At 39.8% G+C, this 23,257-nt stretch overlaps 1 protein-coding gene across 4 annotated transcripts in view; it reads right to left on the reverse strand.

Moving 5' to 3' along the window:
• nup214 (nucleoporin 214) overlaps positions 1-23,257 on the reverse strand; it is a 32,928-nt gene that overhangs the window by 3,940 nt on the left and 5,731 nt on the right. For 3 of the 4 annotated variants that reach the window (XM_062434760.1, XM_062434761.1, XM_062434762.1), the window contains exons 11-34: positions 22,044-22,202; positions 21,428-21,884; positions 21,138-21,271; positions 20,913-21,001; positions 20,447-20,530; positions 19,227-19,376; positions 18,922-19,080; positions 18,724-18,827; positions 18,432-18,611; positions 17,933-18,021; positions 17,386-17,472; positions 16,743-17,051; positions 16,403-16,570; positions 15,888-15,999; positions 13,933-14,008; positions 13,119-13,188; positions 12,912-12,996; positions 12,191-12,243; positions 10,583-12,097; positions 8,082-8,149; positions 7,787-7,970; positions 7,444-7,596; positions 4,752-4,923; positions 146-291 (exon numbers count right to left, since the gene is read on the reverse strand). In XM_062434760.1, the coding sequence (XP_062290744.1) occupies positions 146-291; positions 4,752-4,923; positions 7,444-7,596; positions 7,787-7,970; positions 8,082-8,149; positions 10,583-12,097; positions 12,191-12,243; positions 12,912-12,996; positions 13,119-13,188; positions 13,933-14,008; positions 15,888-15,999; positions 16,403-16,570; positions 16,743-17,051; positions 17,386-17,472; positions 17,933-18,021; positions 18,432-18,611; positions 18,724-18,827; positions 18,922-19,080; positions 19,227-19,376; positions 20,447-20,530; positions 20,913-21,001; positions 21,138-21,271; positions 21,428-21,884; positions 22,044-22,202 (4,803 nt within the window). The remainder of the gene's footprint in view (positions 1-145; positions 292-4,751; positions 4,924-7,443; positions 7,597-7,786; positions 7,971-8,081; positions 8,150-10,582; positions 12,098-12,190; positions 12,244-12,911; positions 12,997-13,118; positions 13,189-13,932; positions 14,009-15,887; positions 16,000-16,402; positions 16,571-16,742; positions 17,052-17,385; positions 17,473-17,932; positions 18,022-18,431; positions 18,612-18,723; positions 18,828-18,921; positions 19,081-19,226; positions 19,377-20,446; positions 20,531-20,912; positions 21,002-21,137; positions 21,272-21,427; positions 21,885-22,043; positions 22,203-23,257) is intronic. The other variant, XM_062434763.1, reaches the window with a different exon arrangement.

Raw genomic sequence — 23,257 nt, forward strand, 5'->3', positions numbered from 1 at the left:
TTTGGTCTATTAAAATATGAGACAAAACAACAGAAGAAGGACTGCATACTGATGTATACAATACTTAACTGCTGGTAAGCAAGAAGACATCTGACAATGATGATATGAGGAAAAGAATAAACAGTAACTGGAGTAGTATTCTCACCTCCAGACTGTGGCTGTTGTCCAAAGCCTGAGAAACTGCTGGGCTGACTTCCAAAACCAGAGCCCTGCTGGGCCATTCCTCCAAATGACGGGGTGCTCTGATTGGCTAGAGCACCAAAGGACGGGGCGTTGGGAGCTGAGGCAAAGCTGAAAACGGAAGCAGACACAGACGATTGATGTGATATAACTAAAAGGTTCAAATTATTAACTCAAAATAAATATCTGATATTGAGTGAGAAATCCATTTAAAGGGGCTGATTTATACACACACATTTCATTTGGATAAAGAGAGAAAATATGAACACATCCAGGCTACAGTATACTTTTTGTTTAGCTCCTTCCAAGTAAACATGTCAGCATGGCAGAAGGTGTCAGATGGAGTGTGTGTGTGTGTGTGTGTGTGTGTGTGTGTGTGTGTGTGTGTGTGTGTGTGTGTGTGTACTAGAGGATTGAGAGATGGAGTGGTAATCCCTTCTACAGGACCCACGCCCATTGAGTCCCGAGGTAAAGAAGAGAGAGAATAAGCAAAACAAGAGGGGGAGAGACAGAGCAGGCCAGTTTAATCTGCAGGCAGCATGACCCCAGAGTGAGATTAACTGAGGGGAATAATCTAGTTCTGCACAGAACAGAGCTCTATAATTTCTGGCGACTAGTTACGCTCACTGCCACATGCCGGACACATTAATGTTGATAAAGCTGGTGAAATCATTTGTGTGGAAAGGAGGTAAAAGATGAATTAATCCCCTTTTCTGGAGTCTAAAATTAAATCTGAATTGGAAGAAGGCTGTAGAGATTTAGTGGTTTACTATATTACAGTAAAGTGAAAGTTCATTATGCTTCAGAGTAGGGCTGTACAATTAATTGATCAAAATAGTGATTTTGATTGTCGGCCTTTATGCAACCAAACTCATAAATGACAGTGATTCATGCATTTGCATTAGTAGGGACAACAAATGCTCCCACATTCCTCCCTAAACTGTGACAAACTGTGCAGAGGCAGAAGGGACAAAAACAAAAGAGAAATCTTACAAATATAAGATAGTCAAAGTCAGGAAACTGACACATGTGCAAGCTCTGAAGAGTGTGGGCAGCTGCATTTGATAAAAAGTTGCAAATCTGTTTCATTAGATGGACAAACACAGAGCAACACTTTGCTAATAAAGGGCAGCAAGATGTGGATAAGAGCTCCAGACAAAGCAAGTAAAGGTCTTTCTAACCTGTTGGAGTTAGAATAAAATACAGTTTGTGTATTCAACATTGTGAACGCAGTCTCCTTTAATAAACAGACAGGGCTTCAAGAGTGCTTTCCATAATATCCTCCATTTGGCTTCCTAGCAAGCCTTGAAATTGGCTTATTTTATCTCGTCATCACTCTTTATGTTAATAGAGGCTTTAACAATACGGCGAGTGCTGCCCTTGAATTACTTTGTGTTATGCTTGTGTGATGGTGCAGTGAGCGAGAGGGAACACAGATGTTCTGATTTCTAAAACAGCTGCAGGCAAAAATCCTGCTCACCGCTCCTACACACATATCTTGGTGATGCTGACATTTGCAAATGTTTACTGACAGCAACAAGGTAACAACCAAAAATGAGACAGTTTATGACAGTCTAATGTGCTGCACCTCTTTGTTACTCAGGAGTTGTACCGCTTCAAATACTTGCTGCTATATACCTAAAATGTTTAAGTAAGTATTCATTTACACCATTTCAATAACGGAACAAATAAACACACTTACAGTTTACTATACAAGTATACTGTAAGTGTGTATGGACGAAAAAAATCCAGTCCATAAGGTTAAATATCAACACAAATCAACAAAACAATAAAAAGACGCAATCCCTAAGACCTCCCAGGAATAACTCAACTGCGATGTCAGAATTTAAAACAGTTGACCAAAAAACCATAGAGGAAACAGTTCAGCATCTAAAACCATCAACATGCTGTCTTGACAAAATGCCATCAGACTTTTTAAAAACTATTGTGAACTCTGTCCAAACAGATTTGCGACAAATAATAAATAGCTCACTTCAATCAGGCACGTTTCCTAAACCCCTAAAAGTAGCTGCCATTAAGCCACTCTTAAAAAAGAGAACACTGGATGCTTCCATGTTAACCAACTACAGACCTATCTCAAATCTTCCTTTTATAGCCAAGATCATTGAGAAAGTGGTTTTTAATCAACTCAGCAATTTCTTGAACTCCAGTGGCCTTTTTGACAAATTTCAATCAGGCTTCCGACCTCACCACAGTACAGAAACAGCTCTTATTAGAGTGTTAAATGACATAAGGTTAAACACTGACTCAGGCAAGGTGTCAGTTCTGGTCCTGTTGGATCTCAGTGCTGCGTTTGACACTGTGGATCACAGTATACTGTTGAACAGGTTGGAAACTTGGGCAGGACTCAGCGGAACAGTCCTAGAATGGTTCAGGTCCTACTTGGAGGAGCAGAGTTATTTTGTGACCATTGGAAGTTATGAATCCGATCGAGTGGCTATGACATGTGGAGTTCCTCAGGGGTCAGTTCTTGGACCCCTTCTGTTCAGTCTATATATGCTGCCTTTGGGTCAAATTCTGCAGAACTCTAATGTAGACTATCACAGTTATGCAGATGACACACAGATATACCTAGTTGGTGCACCTGTCCCCGGATGACTACAGTCCAATACAGTCATTGTGTCACTGTTTAGAGCAAGTAACAAATTGGATGAACCAAAATTTCCTTCAATTAAATCAGGACAAAACTGAGGTAATTGTTTTCGGCAATAAAGAGAAGAGGATTGCTGTCAGTAAACATCTCGAGTCACTCTCTCTAAAAACTAGCGACCAAGTCCGAAACCTTGGCGTGCTGATAGACTCAGATCTGACCTTCAGCAGTCACATCAAATCAATCACCAAAACAACCTTCTATCAGCTTAAGAACATATCCAGAGTGAAGGGTTTTATGTCTCAAACAGACCAGGAGAAGTTGATTCATGCTTTCATCTCCAGTAGACTCGACTACTGTAACGGTCTTCTGACTGGACTCCCACAAAAAAGCATTAAACAACTGCAGCTCATTCAGAACGCTGCAGCTCGAGTTTTGACCAGAACAAAGAGATCAGAGCACATTACTCCAGTTCTAAAGTCTTTACACTGGCTCCCAGTCAGCTATAGAATAGATTTTAAAGTTATGCTACTGGTCTACAAATCACTGAATGGTTTAGGTCCAGAATACATGAATGACATGTTAGTAGAATATAAACCCAGTAGAGCTCTGAGATCTACTCACTCAGGTCAGATAGTGGAGCCCAGAGTTCAGACTAAACATGGTGAAGCAGCTTTTAGCTGTTATGCTGCACACAACTGGAACAAACTACCAGCAGAACTGAAATCAGCCCCAACTGTGAATATTTTTAAATCCAGGTTAAAAACACTTCTCTTCTCCTGTGCTTATGATTGAGCTCTTTCAAAGCACTTTAAATTTAAATCTTTCATTTGTACTCTGTCCTTTTAATGATTTTAAAGCAAATCATTATTTTATGCTGCAATCTTATTTTTAATGCTCTATTATAGTATTTTATTTCTCTCTCTTTCCAGGTTTCTGTACTTTGTTTTTATTATTAGTGTATGTGTGTGTGTGTGTGTGTGGGGGGGGTATGTATGTGTTTACTATGATTGGGTTTTATTTTTATTTCTCAAATTCCATGTTTTTTTCAATTTTTTCTGTTAAATGTTTGTTTTATGTAAAGCACATTGAGTTGCCACTGTGTATGAAATGCGCTATATAAATAAAACTGCCTTGCCTTGCCTTGCCTTGCCTTACTGCACAGTGGGCGCGCAGGTGGTCGATTGGTTAGAGCGCATGCCATATACGCAGCCGACCCCGGTTCGAATCCCGACCGGAGGTCCTTTGCTGCATGTCCCACCCCCCTCTCTCTCCCATGTTTCCTCTGTCTACTGCTAAATAAAGGCGTCTATGCCAACAAAATCTTAAAAAAAAAAAGTATACTGCACAGTGTATTACAAATATAGATAAATAAATAAATACATGTATTCTGTGTCTACTTCTAGCTAGCTGGCTGCCATTGTTACCTAAAGGTGCTTTCAGACAGTGAGCTGTTTCTGTCACCGCCTCCTTGATGGAAAAAAAGAGAAAGAGGCAGCTACGCGGAATGTGTGTAGCCGTTTGCTGCTGTGATCTGAGTTGATGATTTTTCGCCACCACAGCTTGCCGTGTGAACATGCCAACGACAGAAAACTGAATAGAAATTATACAGTTTTATTGGTCGAGGACTCGTGCTCTGCTGCCGATCATTGAAAATACAGGACAGCTACTTTCTCAGGCGGCACTTTTCAGTTACCACTCTCTATTTTGTACTATGTGGGTGAGTATTTCATCAACTGGCAGTTGAGAAGAGGAAGCAAATTTCAATCTAGTAAAAAAGAAAGAAAAAAAAAAGCCTAATCAAAAACTGTTTTCACAGAAAACCTGTCTATCAAAACCTTTTAACAGGTTTTTTTAAACTGAGAGAGCAACACCCAAATTGCAATTTCCATGTAACCATGCGTCTGAAAATAGAAATAAAGTCTCTTGGATCTTGATGGAAACATATGAAGTTTCTTACCCAAATCCTCCCATGTTAGCAGCTGCCGTTCCCTCTCCGAACACTTTACCAGCTGAGGAACCCATGTTGTTGGTAAACGAAGGGCTTGAGCCAAATGATGCTGTAGCGCCAAATGACGGGGAAACGCCAAAAGCAGGGGGACTCCCAAACACTGGTGCACTCCCAAAACCACCTGTAGGAGGGAAAATGGATTAAAAAAACATTTTGCAAAAGAAGTCAGCAGAACATATTCAGAGAGATATAAGTGTCTGTATAAAGAAAAGATAAAAAGTAAAAAGTAAAGAATTGTCATGCTGCTTCCTTGGCTGTTTAAGGACATTTAACCTATGCAGATGTGGACAGAAACACACCAGTGTGAACAGTCCTGCTTTGACTCATGTATATATTTCTTTTTTTCCCCCCTTTTTTGTTTTAAACATGGCATTATCTAAAAAGGTTAATAACAACACGAAAGTAAACAGATCGAAATTATCGTTGCAGTATTCAGATTTATTTACAACGATCATGAACCTCTTCCAGGTGTCTCTCAAACAAAACCAAAGCCTGAGCATGACTACTACACCTACTTCATTACATTTTGTTGAGTTCAGTCCATTATTGTTTTGGAATAAAACACTGACAATTTAATGACGAGGTGACTACTTCACACCAACTCAAAGCCTCAGATGAAGGAGTAGCAGGGGCGAAAGGGTGCACTGAAATTACAGCCTGGCGACCAGCATGCCCGAGTAAATAATTGATTGAGCTAATGTAACAAGATTACATTTCCTGTGCGTAGGCCAGTGACAGGGCATTAGGGTGCTGAGTGGTACCAATACCCCAGTGTGGTGGGGTGGATGGATAGCTTGGATGGCTACTCCAACTAATATTCCTGCTGCTGCTTATTACAAAGAACGGAAAAGAAAAAATCCACGAAAGGAAGCTTGATTTCCATCTTAAAAATAAGCAATCTATTTGGGAAGGGATCAAATTAATTCTTCATGCTGTTTTTACACTTAATTTCATCTGCACTTGAGCCACTCTAAATGTTTAATTTTCTCATCAGTCTCATAGCTTGGGTGTAAGAGCACTGTAGGCAGTTTAGACCATGTGGAAGATCTATAAAGGCTGTCTTTATTTTTACAAGTTTATTAAGAACAAAATCTGCACCTAGAATAATAATAGCTGCTAAGCAGAACATGTGTTGGTTCTGGCTCCCACTCAGAAGAATATTCTGGGACTGTTAAGTCTCAAACCATCTTCTGGGATGAGAGGACGACTTTTGCCTTCAAGCAAAAAAATAAAGCTTATACTTTTCCTGTCACCTCCCTCTTTCCTTCCCCTACTTGCAACTCATGTTGCTCGTATCCTATTCTAAAAATAAGTTCACTTTTTAAACAGACAATATCTATTTTTATTCATCTCTAATAACTAATAAAGATTTTTAACATGAACAGGTCTGACATGTCAGTCCTCTTCCAAGTAAACTGCTGATGCATTTTAAAGCAGTGAGACCACCCGTTGACTCGTCAAAAGAACACACAGAGGCCATCTATCGGACAAACATTAACTCCTGTTCACAACGCATAGTATAATAAATCAGCAAGGACAAAGCATAACATCAGCTCATGCTCATATCCAGCGGTCTTCACATACTTTTAACTGTTACGACAACCAGATAAAAGATAAACTGTAGTAGAAAATTGGTACATTTTCTAACCATGCAATATAGTGCATGATTAGCTCAAGATGCAAGAAAAAAATAAGAGAGGGAGTGGTGTAGAGGAGGCAGCCTTTCAACTCAAAAATCTATTTTATCTTCTATTCTATCTGTATTATTCTTACTACACATACTTTACATGTAAATGCATTTAAATATATATGTTTTTACTTTAAACATTGCAGCCCTATTGAATGGTCATATCCAAAATATAGATCACCAATGTAATTGTGCAGCCAGTTTATTGTGGTATTGTTTGTTGTATGGTTTGTTTGTTTTGAGTGGGGGATTTGTATCATGTATCAGAAAATGTTCAATAAATATTACAGTTTTGAAATAAGTGTAGATTAGACAGATAATTAAAAGTTGTTCATGTAGTAAGCATCTGATAGCGAAATAAAAACATGACATGTTTAACTCGTTGCACTGTGACTTAGCAGTGCAGAGAGGTAACATTGCATCAGCAGTATTGGGGCAGGTAATGATGGAGCATCTCACTGCTCTGCTGGGGTGAGGAGATAAGGGCATTTGCTGTAGCTCACATGATAACGGAGAAGGCAATGTGAAGAACATGCTGCTGAGTTAAATGGATAAAGTTTGAGTGTGCTTAAAAAAAAAAAAAGGCATCCCAATCAGTCATCCCCACTATCACTCAACCTTACACATTAATAAGACAGAACCCCTGAGCTATATCCTGGAGAAAATGTTCAAGAACAGATCATATCAAGAATCACTAATTCAAGCCCTATCAGCTCAGCTATGCATGGAATTACAAAATTCTCCAATTACTTAATAACTCAGCCCTTCTCTCACTTCTAATTAAGACATACCCGAAGGGAGCAGGAACGGCAAGAAAGTAAACAAGTCTGGTATGAAAATGTCAGCAGTTTAAATTGCCTGATACACATTAACTGCAAAATACAAGTGATCATCATTTTCCTATAATGAGCAAGAATATCTTAAAGGGTGAGACAGAAAGCACTACAGCTGTACCTGCTTTTGATGGAGTAGAGAAGGAGCCAAAGCCCTGTGCAGCGACACTCCCTCCACCAGTGCTGAAGGTCCCAGCAGGTTTCTGCTCTCCAAAGGAGGACTGTCCAAAACCAAAGGTCTTGGCACCACTGGTTCCAAACAGACTGTTGGAACCTGGAGAAGAAAGAAGCAGACACATGACATTTTCGGGGACAGCAAAAATGAGGATTTGTTTCTTTTGGTCAGTGGTTTCAATTTGGCTTCTTGTATGGTAAAGCAGATGTAAAACTTACTCAACAACATTTAAGCAGAGGTGAGAATAAAATAAGATTTGCAATCTCTTTTAGATATTGTTTTAGCCTACCTGTCTGAGCAGGCTGCCCAAACCCTCCAGGGGAGGCAGAGGTGCCAAATGGGTTCTTGTTGACAGCGTCTTCGCTCGGTTTGCCCCCGAGGCCACTGAAGAATCCTCCAGCAGTGGATGCGCCTGCTGTGTTGGCTGAACTTGAACCAAACAGACTACCACCTGACGACGGCTGCTGCTGTTGCTGCGGGGAGAGTAGTGTTAAGTTTTGCAATGTGTGCAGAAGAATGGAGCAAATTTAATTTCAATAAAACTATTTAAATGTTGTAAACTATACATAATCAGGGCATGATACCTGTCCAAATACACTTCCACCACTGGGTTGTTGGCCAAACACAGGGGTGGCGGAGGAGCAGCCAAAACCTGTAATAAGAAGGAAAGAAAAAATACAGTCAAGATTGAGAAACTCTGTTCATTCTGCACTAGGCTTGCCGCAGTAGTCAGAGTAACATGGTGTTACTGGTGTGGAAGTAAAACCCATGCTTCAATGGGTTTAATACTACAATTATAAACTGAAAGTGTCTGTGCCATTACTGTCCATTACAACAGCAGAGTCACAGCACAGAGTAGCAGAGTGAGACATCTGTCCTCTCTCCTGCACTCCGCTGTAAACACATGTAGCTGTTAGTGAGCAGCTGCTCTCAAGTCTTTCTTTCTTAGTGTGTCTCTCTCTTTGGTGAGGCGAGCTGGTTGTTCTGGATCAGGTTCTTAATGGCCGCTGTCCTCTGGCTCATCCTTGTGTGTGCGTGCACTGCAGACCGGCTGTACAATGAGGACCTGTTAGCAGCGGCCTGAAGCCCACCGTCACTAAGTCTTAATGTGAAAGTCACAACAAAAATCTAATGTTAAAGATCAAAGTAAGCACTCAGCAGACATTGAGCATCATCAATTAATAACTTATCTCACCAATGTAGCCACAAATGTATTAACCGGTGGGAACATTTTTTCACTGTGTTACTCTGCATTAATAGATGTCATGAAGCTAGTGATGCCACACAAACTTTTTACCATTACATAGCTTCACATGCCCTTTCTTCACCCAGTGTCATAAATCAGAATGAGTTGACTCTGGAAAGTCAGACCCTCATAAAGTCTGCAGATAGGAGCGTCAAGCTGCTTCTAACTGCTGAGCTGATACACTGATCAGCTGTCCACAGAGCCTCAGACATTTCCATACTGCATCGGGAATTTAGAGAATCTTTGGGAATGGGACAACTCCCTCATGCCACCCCACCTTACTCAGATCACTACAACACTCCTCATTTCACAGCTGCTGCCACACCTCTGACCCCCTCATGGTGGCAGTACACTACAGACAAAGTCTTCTCTCTAGCAAGCTGACGGCAGTAAACTGACAGAAGTGACATATTTGGTTTTAATCACCACAATATGTGCAGGCTGGTGATCCGAATGAGTTGAAATTTTCATATTCTTTCGTAGCTCTGATTAGTAAATATAACTTCACTCTGAGTGATGACAGGCCCCTGGCAGACTTAATTTTTACAGCTGACTGGTTTGAAATTGAGAACCTTGTATACCACATCATTTTGATAGTCTGAAGGTGCCATCTCTCCAATTTATAAATAGCAACAGACTTACTTCCAGTCCAAATTTTGTGAGCTGAGGATGTTGTGCTGAGGTGTAATAATGCATTACACTATTTACATATGCCATAGCACATGGAAGGAAACAGTTTAGATTAACCCAAATGACTAGGGGTGTGACGATACACTCAGCTCACGAGACGACACGAGACACGATATTGGGTTCACGAGATCGAGACGAGATTTTAACTATATTTTTAAGAAAACTTCAATGAGGAAATACATGATTGTTCTTTTATTTAAAATTCACAAAATGGAAATTGAATTGAAATGTTTTAATTAATAATCTTGCAATGAATTACTTTAGTTCTACTTTCTAAATATATAATTATCATATGCAGTATGCAGCACTGTATGGATATTTTATAGATGGATAATTTTTGTATTTATGGAAATAACAACCATAAATACAAAAGTTATATACAATCACAAATACCAAAAAGTAAATTATAAAGAGTAGAAAAAAATTCTAATATATAAATATAAATTAAATAAAGTTTCCAATTATCAAAAATTATAATATATTGCAAATAAAAAAACACAGAAATAAAAGTAAATTGCACAAATACTGTATCACATGAATACACAAGAAGAACAACATATAAATTGTGTTATAATTTGGTAGCGTGACTCATTTTACTTTTTGCATCATTAGGCTTCCATAGCTGTGCTAGATTCCCTGCTCCTCCTACCTCAGGCTTTCAGTGTAGAGACCTGAGGTTAACTTACCACTGCTCCTCTCCTCATCTCATACTTTTGACTGAGATCTTCTCAGCAGGTAGAAGCTGTAACAAGGTTACTGATCCGCATGTGACATTATAAAAAGAAGACATGACGTGCGAATGATCGATAGAAATTGGATCATCTTTTCTTTTTCTTTTTTTGGTGCGCCCCTTAATTATAGCTTCGCGAGACAAAATTCACTTAGACGAGAAATATCGTCGCGTTTTGTCTCACGAGATCTCGTCACACCCTTACAAATGACAAAAGTGAGAGGTAGAAATTGGATAGAAATGGAACTGAATTGATAAAGGCAAAGGCAGATAAAGAAGGTGATAAACAAGAGAAGAAGGTTAAAAGTTACCTTCTTCTCTTGTTTTTACAACTTTTCAACACTGTCTACTACATTGTCAGGAATAAGGAGCTACTCATGTATCCTTAAAACATCAAATCATTAACCATTAAGTCTTACCTGATGACTGTCCAAAGCTGAATCCTGTAGATGAGGATGTGGTGGTGTTGCTCCCAAACACAGATCCTTGGCCAAATCCAGAGCTCTGCCCAAATGCCGGGGTCGTGCTTTGTCCAAACAGCCCTGTGCCAGTGCTGCTGGCTGTGTTGGCACTGCTTGTACCAAAGGAGAATGAACTCGCATTGGTCGCAGTAGCAGCACCAAAAAGACCTCCCCCAGTGGTGGCACTGCTGGAACTCGTTCCAAATGCTGACTGTCCAAAAGAAAAGCCACTGGCTGTTCCGGTGTTGCTGGCAGGCTGGCCGAAGCCACTTACCTGGCCAAATACTGACTTGCCAAAACCAGTTCCAGCTGATGTACCAAACCCAGCTGAGCCAAAGCCTGTGGATGCTGGTGCTGCGGGGGCTGAGGAGGCTGGAGGTGCAGCAGGTTGCCCAAACACAGTGCTAGCAGAAGTAGTTGTTGTGCTGTTAGCAACTGTAGGGGTGGGAGTGGCGACTGCTGTGGCAACTGTATTGATTACTGGTGTCACTCCAAGGGAACCGCTGTCTGTTGTTGCAGGAAGTGGCTGAGTAAAAATGGAGCCTGGCTTGTCAGAAGTGGACATCTGGAATGCTGCTGGAGTGACCTGAGAGACGGGCACGACCGCAGGAGTGGCAGCCTCTGACGTGGGCACAGGATCAATGGTAGTGGTGGTGGAGTCTGGGGTGGCTTCTACTGTGGGAGCAGAGCTGGCTGGTGCTGGAGGGGTTGCTTCAGCTGGTGCAGTGGTGTAGGAGGGAGGGTCTGGAATAGGGGTAGTTGTGGCTAAAGGAGGTGTTGGTGCTTTAACTGTTGTTGAGGTTTCTGTGGTGTCTGTGTCTGTTGCTGGCTCAGGTATTACAGATGAGCTGACACTCTCTACAGGGGGCTCAGCAGCAGCTTCCTTTTCAGGGGGCGGTGTGGATTCTGAAAGTTGTGGAGGAGCTTTTGGTTCCTCTGATGCTTCAGGGGGGGCTGTAAGGAGACTACTGAAAGACGTACGTGAAGCTGAGACAGTGGAGATAGACTGGGGAACAGAGAAGGCCAGCTTGGCGTTTGATTCAGGAGGTTTGAACAAACTACCCGATGCTGCCCCCTTGGACAAGTCTGCTCCCGTAGAATCTTCTGAAGACTTCATGAGATCTGCGCCGAAGCTAAACTGTGCTGGACCCTTGCCCACACCAAGTCCAGAGTCCCCAAAGGTAAATGAGGCTGCAGAGGGTTTGGTGGAGGAATCTTTAGCTTCTTCTCCTTGACCCACACGCAGTCCAGAGAAACTGCCCAGAGTCTCTCCTCCAATTGTCTTAGGAGGTTGTGGCTCTATCCTGATGGCTGCTGTGCTGGAGGCGGGTTTCGTTGCTTCTCCTGATGCACTTGTAGGTAGGGTGGGGGACCCAGTGCCAAGAGCAGGGGAGGTGGAGGAGAGTGGCTCCTCTCCAGTCTGACCAAACATCTTGCCATTTCCACCAAATGAGAATTTATTCACATCCTTCACTGGAGAGACATAAAGAGAAGAAAATGAGGGGGACATGTAAGCTTGATATTATCCTACAACTATGTCATACCAAGCTGTTGTATTGTTTTTACCTTGTGACATTCCACCTGCTGGTGTAACTGAAGAAAAACTGAAGCTTGTGGACCTGAAAAAGAAAAAAGAAAAAAAGTCAAAATGTAACAACAGTGAGAGCATCTTTAGCCCCTGCATTGTGAGACATTTCCGAGTGAAGCAGATGTCTGGAAAAGGTGTCAAGTTGACCGGGATTGGATCAAATTGTTTGAGTCTTTGGAGAATCACCGAAATGCAGAGCTGGTCACCTTCAGCCATACCTCTCAAACCTTAGTGGTTAGATTAAGAGGTAGGAGCTGAGGGATACATTTTAAATTAGACACACTATTATGAACCACATTATGTTGTGAAAGGTTTGTGACCCCTGATATTACTCCACTAGCTACTATGATCTACAATCTAACAAACAAGTGCAGTCTTACATAATGTAAGAGGCTACTTGGTTGTCAATATCACTTTGATTGGATATATTTATGTTAACACCTCTGACTGTGGGATGATGAGTCATCAAAAAAATTTAATACAAAAAGAAAACATGATTATTATTTTTTTTTTTTTAAACATATATTTGGCATATATCAAAGGATAACAAAACAATTAACATAATTAGAACTTTATCTTTCTTCTCTAGTACACTGGGTCTTTAAACAAATCAAACATTGCCCATTATAAACAATGTAAAGCTCTCTATTGACTTCAGAATGCATCCTTAATCTGATTCTTTTTTATAAATTTACTCACGATGAAGAGAAGGAGAAACCTTTACTGGCGCTTTGTTCTGCTGAGCTAGCAGGAGCAGCAGAACCGTCTGTTTTGGCTAAATTACCTGAAAGACAAAATCAAGTCAAAATCTATCATGAAAGTAACAACATCACATTATTTGGTATGTGCAGTCAAATACGGCCAATATGTAAGAGATCTTATGCATGTGTATCTAACAGTGCTTACCAAACATGAAGCCTGTCTGTGGGGTGGTTGTACTTTCAGTGGACAGTTTCGGGATACCTTGGTTAGAATTCTGCAGACAGTGAATATTAAGCGAACTGTAAGAAATGAACAGTATACATCTCTTGTGCCTATGAGATTTAAAAAAAAAAAAAAAAATCATTATGCAAGTTTCCTAGAACACAGGTTACAGCTCAGGTGCAATAAGCTGGGATCTTGAGACAGATGTAGAAAAAAAGAAGCAAGTATACAATGTATATATACATGCGGCATGAGATCAGTATGTTTGGGTCATTGCCATTAAATTGAACTTGGGCTTGAACTGTGATCACGATTTGTGTGAGGAGTTCCCCTGTCACCCAACTGCAATTTGTAACATCATTGTGGGAGGGAGCTGGGACATTTCTCACCCATGCAGTTAATGGTTTATCTTCACATGCAAAACTGTCAGTAATTTGTGATTTTTTTATCAAGTTGAATGGTCTTTAAAAATGTGAGTACAGGTTATAACACTCATGCTTGCTTGATTTTTGAGTACAAAAATATACTGAAAAATAGTATTTGTGACTGCATTGTGCAGGTCTACTTATAAATCCCAACTCACTGTAAGTCAATGTTTTCACATATTAATTTATTATTATTTTTTTTTAAGTGTATGTGGTGATGGCTGATATTTATAAATTCTGAATTTCATAAACTATTTAAATTTGAGGATTATTTGTCATTCATGTGTCAGTGATACAGTGACACATATGTATGGATGAACAAATATGTGAAAAGATGAATGACAGCTGTTGGAGTGATAGATGGCACTCACTCGTTTGGCCTGGTTGGAAGATACAGTTGCGAAAACCTGCTGAACTGCCAGAGCTGCTGGATCTGGTACTGATGAGCTGGGGAAGAGAGCAGAACACGAAGTAGTGAGTGATTTTGGTCTTCTGTCCTTTTAGAACTAAATACAACAAATACCTTACAATTTAGCCCCATCTACATATTGTAATTGGAAGATAAAAAAAATCTAGTCTATGCAACCAAATTTTGACTTGTGTCGGGCCGGACAATAATTCAACATTAATCTCTCCATTTAATCATGTTCTGATAACTTTTTCATTCTGATTGTTTGGTTAACATTTCACATTTCAATTATTGATAACATAGACTTAACCCAAATATGTGTATTTTTTATGAAAACGTTAAGATTCTGTTCTCATAAAGTGTGCATACTGTTTCTCTATATTGTGCTGGGAATCATTTGAAGAAATTTCTCAAACATTACTGTATGACAGTGGGAAATAGTACATTGGTGCAGGTTTGGGGAAAAGCCCACTTTTATAATCATCTTACTTTCACAATGCCTTGCTTTGCTTATTTGTTATTGTAAGCAGGCTTTAAATAGGAAAAGCCCTAAGGAGGGATGACCTGCCAAAATATCAAGCACAAAAGTGGAGCACAGCCCAGCGGGGCAGAAGGAGTAAGGTGCAGGTAAAAAAAGGTAAGTATGACTCATGGAGAGAATGGAGCCAAAGAGCCAAATGAAAAACATGAATAAAAGGGTTTTGGCTCCATTCTCCAGCATACTTGTTTGGTGTAAGGTTATCAGGGATTAAAGCAGGAAAAAATTTGTGAGCTTCCAAAATTGCTCAGGAGAAACTGTATAAAATGTATCGAATTGAGTATAATATGAATTGAAAACTGCTCTACACCTGAAATCAGTCATAGTGCCTGAGAACTCAATATACACTCATTATGTGCAGTGATGCTTGAAAGTTTGTGAACCCTTTAGAATTTGCTCTATTTCTGCATTAATATGACCTAAAATGTGATGAAAAGTCCTAAAACTAGATAAAGAGACACCAGTTAAACAAATGAATCCAAAATCTTACACTTGTTAATTATCCAGTGTTACATATTTGTGTGAGCATCTACAAAACCAAAGTCCTCTATTGCAGTGGCTACAGTGAATGTTCATCATTGAACATCAATGGTGTATATGGTATGTGTAACAGAGTTGCAAACAGAAAGCCACTACTTTCCAAAAAGAACATCACTGCCGGCAACAGTTTGCTCAAGACCACATGGATAAGCCAGAAAGCAACTGGAAACTTTTTATGGACGGATAAGACCAAAAACAAACTTTTCACATACTTTCACAGGGTTCATATATTTTTGCTTCACACAAATAGGAAAGATAGAAAAAGATGTAATAATTTTCCTCAAAAAGTAAATGAATACATTGAATGTTTTAGTCTCATTTGTTTAATTAAGTATCCTTTATCTAGTTTTAGGACTTGTGTAAAAATCTAATCACGTTTCAGGTCATATTTATGCAGAAATAGAGAAAATCTGCATATATTAATGATGAGTACAGAGAGAATATGGAAGAAATTCAAGGCTTGAGAAAACAAGCTGGGATGCAAATGTTCCATGTCCTCAAACAATGCTGGTATCTGACAGTTGTGTGCATTGGCTTATTCACACAATACTAATGATTTAATGCCAAAAATGTTAGATAACATGCTCAATAATAAAACAGAAGACAAACAGAGTGCTTTATGAATCTCAGTGGGCTCAGTCCTTGGATCCCAGTTAAGAGAAGTCTAAGACAGAAAGTATGACCAAATGCTATCAATCACTTTCGTATATCGCCATATCGGATATCATAAAAGCAATAGAATTTCCTTATTACCCTACAATGGACAAATGTTGAGTTTAAAGCTTTTAAGTAAACCCAAACTTTTGAGAATCAAAAAATCTATTATGTTTGTGTTTTACCTTATAATAGTAGAAACTGGCACAGGAGGCCCTCTATCCTTAAGCTCCTGAACATTAACCACCTGAGGAACCGTCTTCAATGTGGACTCTGTCAAGGAAGCACTGACGACAGCTGGAACACACACAAATACAAATGTGAGCAATTCACACACAGATATGTGTCAATAAAGTTGACTTTGAACTTTGAAACACACAAACAATGTTTATATAAAAAACACAGAGCACACCAGACAGGTAATTAAATGAACTGAGTCATGTTTCCATGGTGATTCAAGCATGATTTGAATTATAATGAAACTAACAACTCAAAAATGATGGGGCACTGAGCTGAGGCTTAAAGCTGCCAGTTGGTCTGTGTCTCCACCTGGTGAATTACAGTTGGCATAACAACACAATACTAAACAAACAGCTTCTTATAAACTTGACGTGGCTCAGCTTCATTACCATTTAAAAATGAACACATAATTGTTTTCACTTGCAGTCAAAAGTTGGTGACTGTTACACATATATCCTACCCGTCTTCTGATTGGCCATCTGCCTTCGGAGAGCGGCAGTGGCTGCAGCCTGCTGGGCAGGAATGGTGACAGGTACAGTCCTCTCAGTTGGTGGAGCTCCATGTTTCACTGTCTTTGTGGCAAGAGCAGTGCTGTCAGCCCCACTAAGGTTGATCTTATTGGTTGGAACTGAAATGTCAATACAGTGAGCAACGTTTATAAAAGCATGTCTACTAATGTTTAGCAGCTGTTAAATGTGATATTAATAAGCAGTCATTTCATGGCTTTGAATGACAAATAACTATGTGCGGCATCACATCTTTGATGAACTCTACAGCTGACATTGGTGTGATTTACTTACCAGGACTGGCAATAGGGCTGAGTCCAAAGGGCATGCCCTGTACTGCATGGACTTTGGTTAGAGGGGTGGACTGGATGGCTCCAAAGCCTGGTTGGATAGATGGAGTTCTCACCACAGTGGGGTGGCGTGGGGTGGACAATGCTGGGGGTATGACAGTCATGGGAAGGGGCTCTTGTTGAAGTTCCTCCTCCTCCAGCTCCAAGTGAGGCAGGTGAGGTTCCAGGGACTGGGACAGGGAGGAGGTGGAGCTCACATCGTCCAAATCCTCATAATATTTTGGTGAAAGGAAGGCTGAACGAGACAGGTTAGCTAGAAGAGAACAGATGAAGAAAATCAAAATAACGCCTGCATCATGATAGGGGATTTCAATATGAAATTAATGTCATCAGGGAATTCCTCAAATGCTGAATTTTGAGGAAGTATTTGCGGTTTTGGTCAAACTGCAAGTGAACTATTGTTATCTCTCAGATCATTTTATTTCATAGTATCTTCTTAGAAAAGGAGAGACTTATTCATTTAAACATTTTCTGTTTTAATATGTTCTGAGAATAATTTGACAATTATTTGAGTAACTTTCACACAAACACGTTTTTCAAACAAATTTACAAACCAAAAATCAACAAAGATTCTGAGAGGTGTGTACCTGGTGCAGTTGAGCGAACAGGAGGCATCTGCCTCTTTGACAGGAAGTTACGCAGCTGGGACTGTTTAACCGGTGATATCTTGACAGCTGGAGAGAGATGTATATGTTAGTATTTGTTGAAGTTAAGAATTGTGCTATCCTTTATTATTTACAGTGCAGACTGTAAGTATTTGGACAGTTACACATTGTTTGATCTTCACTCACTGCTTCATTAAATTCAATTTGAAATCAAGCAATGGATACTATATGACATTAAGGTCAATACATTAAACAGCACAGTCTCAGCTTTAAAACAAGACTGCTCCTTGGCCCAGCAGGTTAGCATTTTCTTGTGAGCGCCTGGTTTTTTATTAGAATCTACCAAATTGTTGATTTTGGAAAACAAACTACCTTAATATCTCAGCTTAGCACTTATATGAAGTAGCCACTATTTCATTTCAAATTGAATGTGAAGTGAATCTGAAGCACAAAGCCTGAAAAAAAAAACAATGTGTAAATGTAAAAATATTTATTGGACTGTATATCAAAAATACATTAAGATTCAAACCTGGAGATTTGGATTTGGTCTTAGGAGGGGTCGTGTCCAGTCTGGCTTTCAGGAATGCATCCCTTAAAATCTCAAGCTCACTTTCCAAACTGAAAAAAACAAACAAAACACAAACAAACACAGAAACAAGTTGTTTTAAGCTGCAAACAAACACATTTACACACTGCTACACTGAAAGAAATGCGTGCAATCTTTATAGGTGATTATCAAGTTGGTCATTATGTGATTCAGTTATGTAAATTTCCCCACCGTGGGAATAATAAAGGAATATCTTATCTTAAACACATAACCTGCTAAATTGAACTTATTTAGTTTTTATTATTAAAATAAAAAAAAATAAAAAAACATTGTAGATTCACATTGTTGCCCATTAGAGTGGAATTTAACTGGAAGTGTGAGGTTTCTAATTACAAAATCTACTCCACAGAGTCTCTCCTCTCACAGCAAACTCAAATACTAATTTATACCAGATATTTTCACATTCTTTGCCAGCTCCTACCCAGCAGTTGTTGTTGCTGCAGTGTTGTGGTTTATATGCACAGTGGTAGTCTTGTTGTAGAGATGCAGTGAAGTGAGTTCCTTCACCAGCTGATCCAACCTGTTCTTCTGCTGGTTGATGATGTACAGGTTGTTGGCCAGTGTCGTGAACAGACCTTCACGCCCCGGCACGACCATGTGTCTGTGAAGAAGATAATTATTTTACAATGAATAATTAAAGTCCTACTCAACACAAAATGTTTACAGTGTGCATTAATCGCTTAAACAGAGGGAAGGTCATCTTTTAAGCTTACTTCTGTTTCTTCTTCTTCTCTAGGTGTTTCTCCCATTCCACATCCAGCACATCATTGACATCCTCCACAGCAAACGTGACATATTGGTACAGCCTGCGTATCTCCTGAATTAAGGTGAAAAGAAATGTTATGAGGATGTGGTATTTCATTTAAAGGCTTTACACAAAGTATCCACTCATCTGTACTTCTGCATCTCACCTTGAGTTGTTCCTCACTGCGTGGATCCAGAGGTTTTTTGTACAACAGCTGCCTGTAATTTCTGTCTTTGCTGAGCTCACTCTGAGCTTTGGCTTCTTCTGCACCAGCAAAGCCCTCCAGTAAGGTGGTCTTTAGTGTGCCGATATCCCCATGGAGAGACTAAGAAACATAAAAGTTTTAAAAACAGTTGTGCTATAATAATATCATCTATTAAACTAAACATACACAACAGCTGTATATGTATATGTATGGATTTGGGTCTGTCAAAGCAATATCTGTATGTTTTGTGGTTTTTTTCATCATACCTCTGTAGTTTCCTTTATCTCCAGAGTGAAAATATGGAGGTCCTCTGACTCCTTCCTCAGCTCCTTCATCTCCTCATTAGGGCCAACCTTGAAGTCAGCTCTTGCGCTCCGTGCCTTCAGGTCATCTAGCTCCTTCTGGAAGTGTGCAATCTAAGGACGAGTCAAAGACATGCTTAGCTGTGAAACTGTCTGAAGAAAAAATAGTCAAGACTCATTTCAACAACTGGTTTACATAACATGTTAACCTAATGGACTGAGGACTGAGTTGGGCCAGCTTTTCATAAATTATTCACTAAGTTTTTATGAAGTCCTTTCTAAGTTGTTATTTACAGCTAGTTAATTTTAAACTAGTAATTAAAAAATATATAGTTGCACTATTAAAGCTAAGAAATGTCTTATGCAGCTAATAAGGTGTAATGATTAAATTGGCTGCTGGGAAACATCTGCAGCGTCATCCAATCAATAGCAATGAACTATGTACACAGGAAGTCAATAGCATCACAAGTTGTAATACAACTTCCAAAAATTACAAGTGATATTTTATAAACTTTTCTGCCAATCCTTTGTAAATATGGTTATGCCTGTTTTTGATTCATATATACATATATGGAGAAATGTGTTTGTTTTAGAAGTAGTTGTGTTTATGTAGTTGTTGGGAAACAGCCTGTTAAGCTAACCTAGCTAATGTTATTTGGTCTCTTAGTCAGACGGTATTAGATATTATTAATGTTTTGCAATTTTAGGTTTATGGTGTTTGTTGTGAAATTTATTTTTAAGTGTACCCCATTTGTCTCAATATTAAAACAACATTTTGACAAAGCATCAGGCCAAATTTTTGCACCATATTCCATTATCTCTTTTACTCTTCGTTTTAAAACAAGTCATATATTGATTAGCTACAGTTAGGGAGAAGTTTTTCCAAAATGTCTACACCCACTATGTAAGAAGTAGTTTGTGTGGTAACCCCTTTTAATTTGGAGGTAATTAAATCACTATAGCAGACACGTAACATGACATTATTACTATGCTAAGTTTGAACACTTCACTCAACCGAAGAAACCAAACTGTCTTGACCATAATTTGTGACGTTCTGTGGAGTATAATATAATCAAATTACAGACAAAACAAACAGAACAGTTACTCTGCATCTAGCAAGTAACCAAGATGCAATTTAAGTGGTACATTGTACTTCCAGAGCTGACAGGATAATGTTGTCTCACCTCCTCCAATATACCAGCCATGATGGGATCAGAGTCTTTCTTTTGCTGTAGCTGCTTCTCTAGGGCCTTCACACTAACAGCTGCCTGTACCGAGAAGTGATAAAATACATCAAAACCTAGAATTACAATTAAGTAAAAATGCAGACAAATACACACATCTCATATACGCCAACTTAAAAGTAAAATTAAAAAGAATTTAAGTTATCTAATACCAACTTTTTGTTTTTTTATTTTTCTGTCATTAACAGTTGGTTTCAGTTGGGTGTTCTGTCGCTAGTAGCAACCATTACCAGTTGCACAGCAGGGGTAATTTAACTGAAATGTAGGTGAAAACCAATATAATAATGAAAGTTATGTGCTTTCAATGTGTCCATATAGTGCATGTGTGTGTCTTCTAACAGATTTTTGGGCAAAATATCAACAAAACCATATAAGTCAGGTTATCTCATAATTAAGCAGTGGAGACCTGTTGGGTTTGGACACGGCCCTGGGCAGCAGGAGCAGGTTTCTGGACGACTGAGGGTGGTGTGCTGGTTTGAACTGGACGCACTGGGACTGAGACACAACCAACAGTAATAGAATTACAACCCAAGCCATGGGTACTTAAGACTTAATTTAATCAAGTATTCATTGAGTAAAATGAAATTACATGCTTGTGCAAAGTGTAACAGTAAATTCAGGACTTTCTTACCTAACAGGGCGGGTGACTTAGTGGCTGCGGGTGCAGGGGCGGTCAAACCACTGCTGGACACACCGCTTTTGATCAAAGGGGAAGTAAAGGAGAAAGACTGTGAGGCTGGTGCTGGAGTCTCCAATGCTGAGAATCTTAGGAAAGAGCAGACAGATTCTTTAAGTCTTTGTATGTATGTATGTATGTATGTATGTATGTATGCATGTATGTATGTATGTATGTATGTATACAAGCCTTAATGCCTCAGTCTGAAAGTTGTAATCTGTGATTGCTCAGAACTAATAGTTTACCTCTCATTTAGATTCGATTTCACTGAAAGTGCGGAGGCAGTGGCAGTACTCTGGGGTGTTGGAGCTGGAGCCGGAGCCGGAGTTGGGGTCGCCACTGCTGATGGTTTGATGGAAGGGGCGCTGATAGAAAATGCTGAGGGTGCAGAGGGGGTATCAGAGGGAGGTTTAGAGGCAAAGGAGAAGCTTGAAGGTCCCGATCCAAAAGGTGTGGTTCCCGCGAGGGAGAATACTGAAGGAGCAGATGGAGCGGAGGTGGCACAGGTAGATGGCACTGAGAAAGTGAAGCTTGACGATGATGACGACACAGGCGCTGTGGGAGCTATGCTGAATGGAGACGCAGAGGCAGCAGGGGCTGGAGGAGTGGAAGCAGCTGCTGAGGCAAGACCGAGGTTTGCGAATGCTGCTGGGGCAGCTGGGGTGGAGGCAGCAGTTCTGGATGGTTGGGTTGCCAAAAAGCCTATGAACAGAAACGAAACCACCAAACTATAGTACACACTTTAAAATGTCACTTTAGAAACTAGTTGGTGACTCATTCGAATAATATGTCCATCTTTCTTAAAAGCCTATAATGTCAAAAAAAAATCTGGCAAAATGTTGGTATCACTGGCTTTCTCACCTGGCTTTGGCAGTCTCTCCCCCTCCAAGGGGAGAGGGTCGGGGGCTGACACCAGTTGCTTAACTCCAGGATTGAGGTTAAGCAGAGCAAATGGGCAAAGTAATCCTTCTGTGGACAGCATCAGCATAGTGGGCACTGGGGGCAAGGTCTTCTCATCAGCTTTGAGAGAATGGAGAGATCAGATACAGACAGTCAGACAAAAGACAAAAGACAAATTGCTGACATTATGCTGAACAGAAGACTAAAAAATGTGTTGGGTATAATTACACAGAATCTACCAATACATAACTCTCCAGTCAAACTTACTCAAGCTCCCTCTAAGCTAACTCCCCCATTTCCACCTCCTCTGATATCCATACTCATAGAGCCAGGGAAGCTCATGAAGAGGAAGTAGAGGTAACATTGCAAATGAAGGGTTCAGAGCTGGCTGAAGTCTGAGCTTTTGACTTGCTGGGAACACTTTTACAAACGTTCACCTGTGGGACATGTCACCTTTAAGAGCAAGTGTTGTCTGCACATTACGTCTGCTTTGCTCATGATGATACAAAGCTGTCATGAAAGGAGTGATGGTATTTGAGCACAAAGGCTGTCAGTTAGAGCTGGTGTTATCTTATATTAAAATAAGAACCCAGCCCACTGCATTCCCCTTCTTCAACCTCTCCCCACCCCAACTCTTTCCTGTACTTCACACCCACTTTTCAGCACTTTCCAAGAATCACACAGTGTGCTGTAGGCAAAAAAGGCAAATCCAGTCTAAACCGACATATTAATGATGAAAGTGAGTATTCATTCCTCTAAAATAAAATGCATGTGTCAATATTACACATTTCAGATACATCACAAAAGTACACTGAACACTTTTTGTGGCTCTAAAGCAGTGTCTGATATCTGAAACTATTCTTCACTCTGACTGTTTTCCTGTATTTTTCCATTTCTGTTTATTCCAGTGGATCAGTATTGTATACTATGCATAAATTCACAGCTACATCTACTACAGCCTGACACATACACCCACACACAGTAAATACATACAAATATTCATATACAAATAGCGAGCAAACACAGAAAATGTCAAGTGTTATGATTAGAGAAACAATATGATTTATGATATGAGTTCTCTACAATACAGGCGCACTATGCAGAGAACAGGAACCTAACAAAAAAACGGTATGATTAGTTTAATGTCAGTTATGAAACTAAACTTTGAAAGATAG

This window comes from Scomber scombrus, chromosome 15 (assembly GCF_963691925.1).
Source record: "Scomber scombrus chromosome 15, fScoSco1.1, whole genome shotgun sequence".
In the NCBI taxonomy this organism is placed as follows: Eukaryota; Metazoa; Chordata; class Actinopteri; order Scombriformes; family Scombridae; genus Scomber; species Scomber scombrus.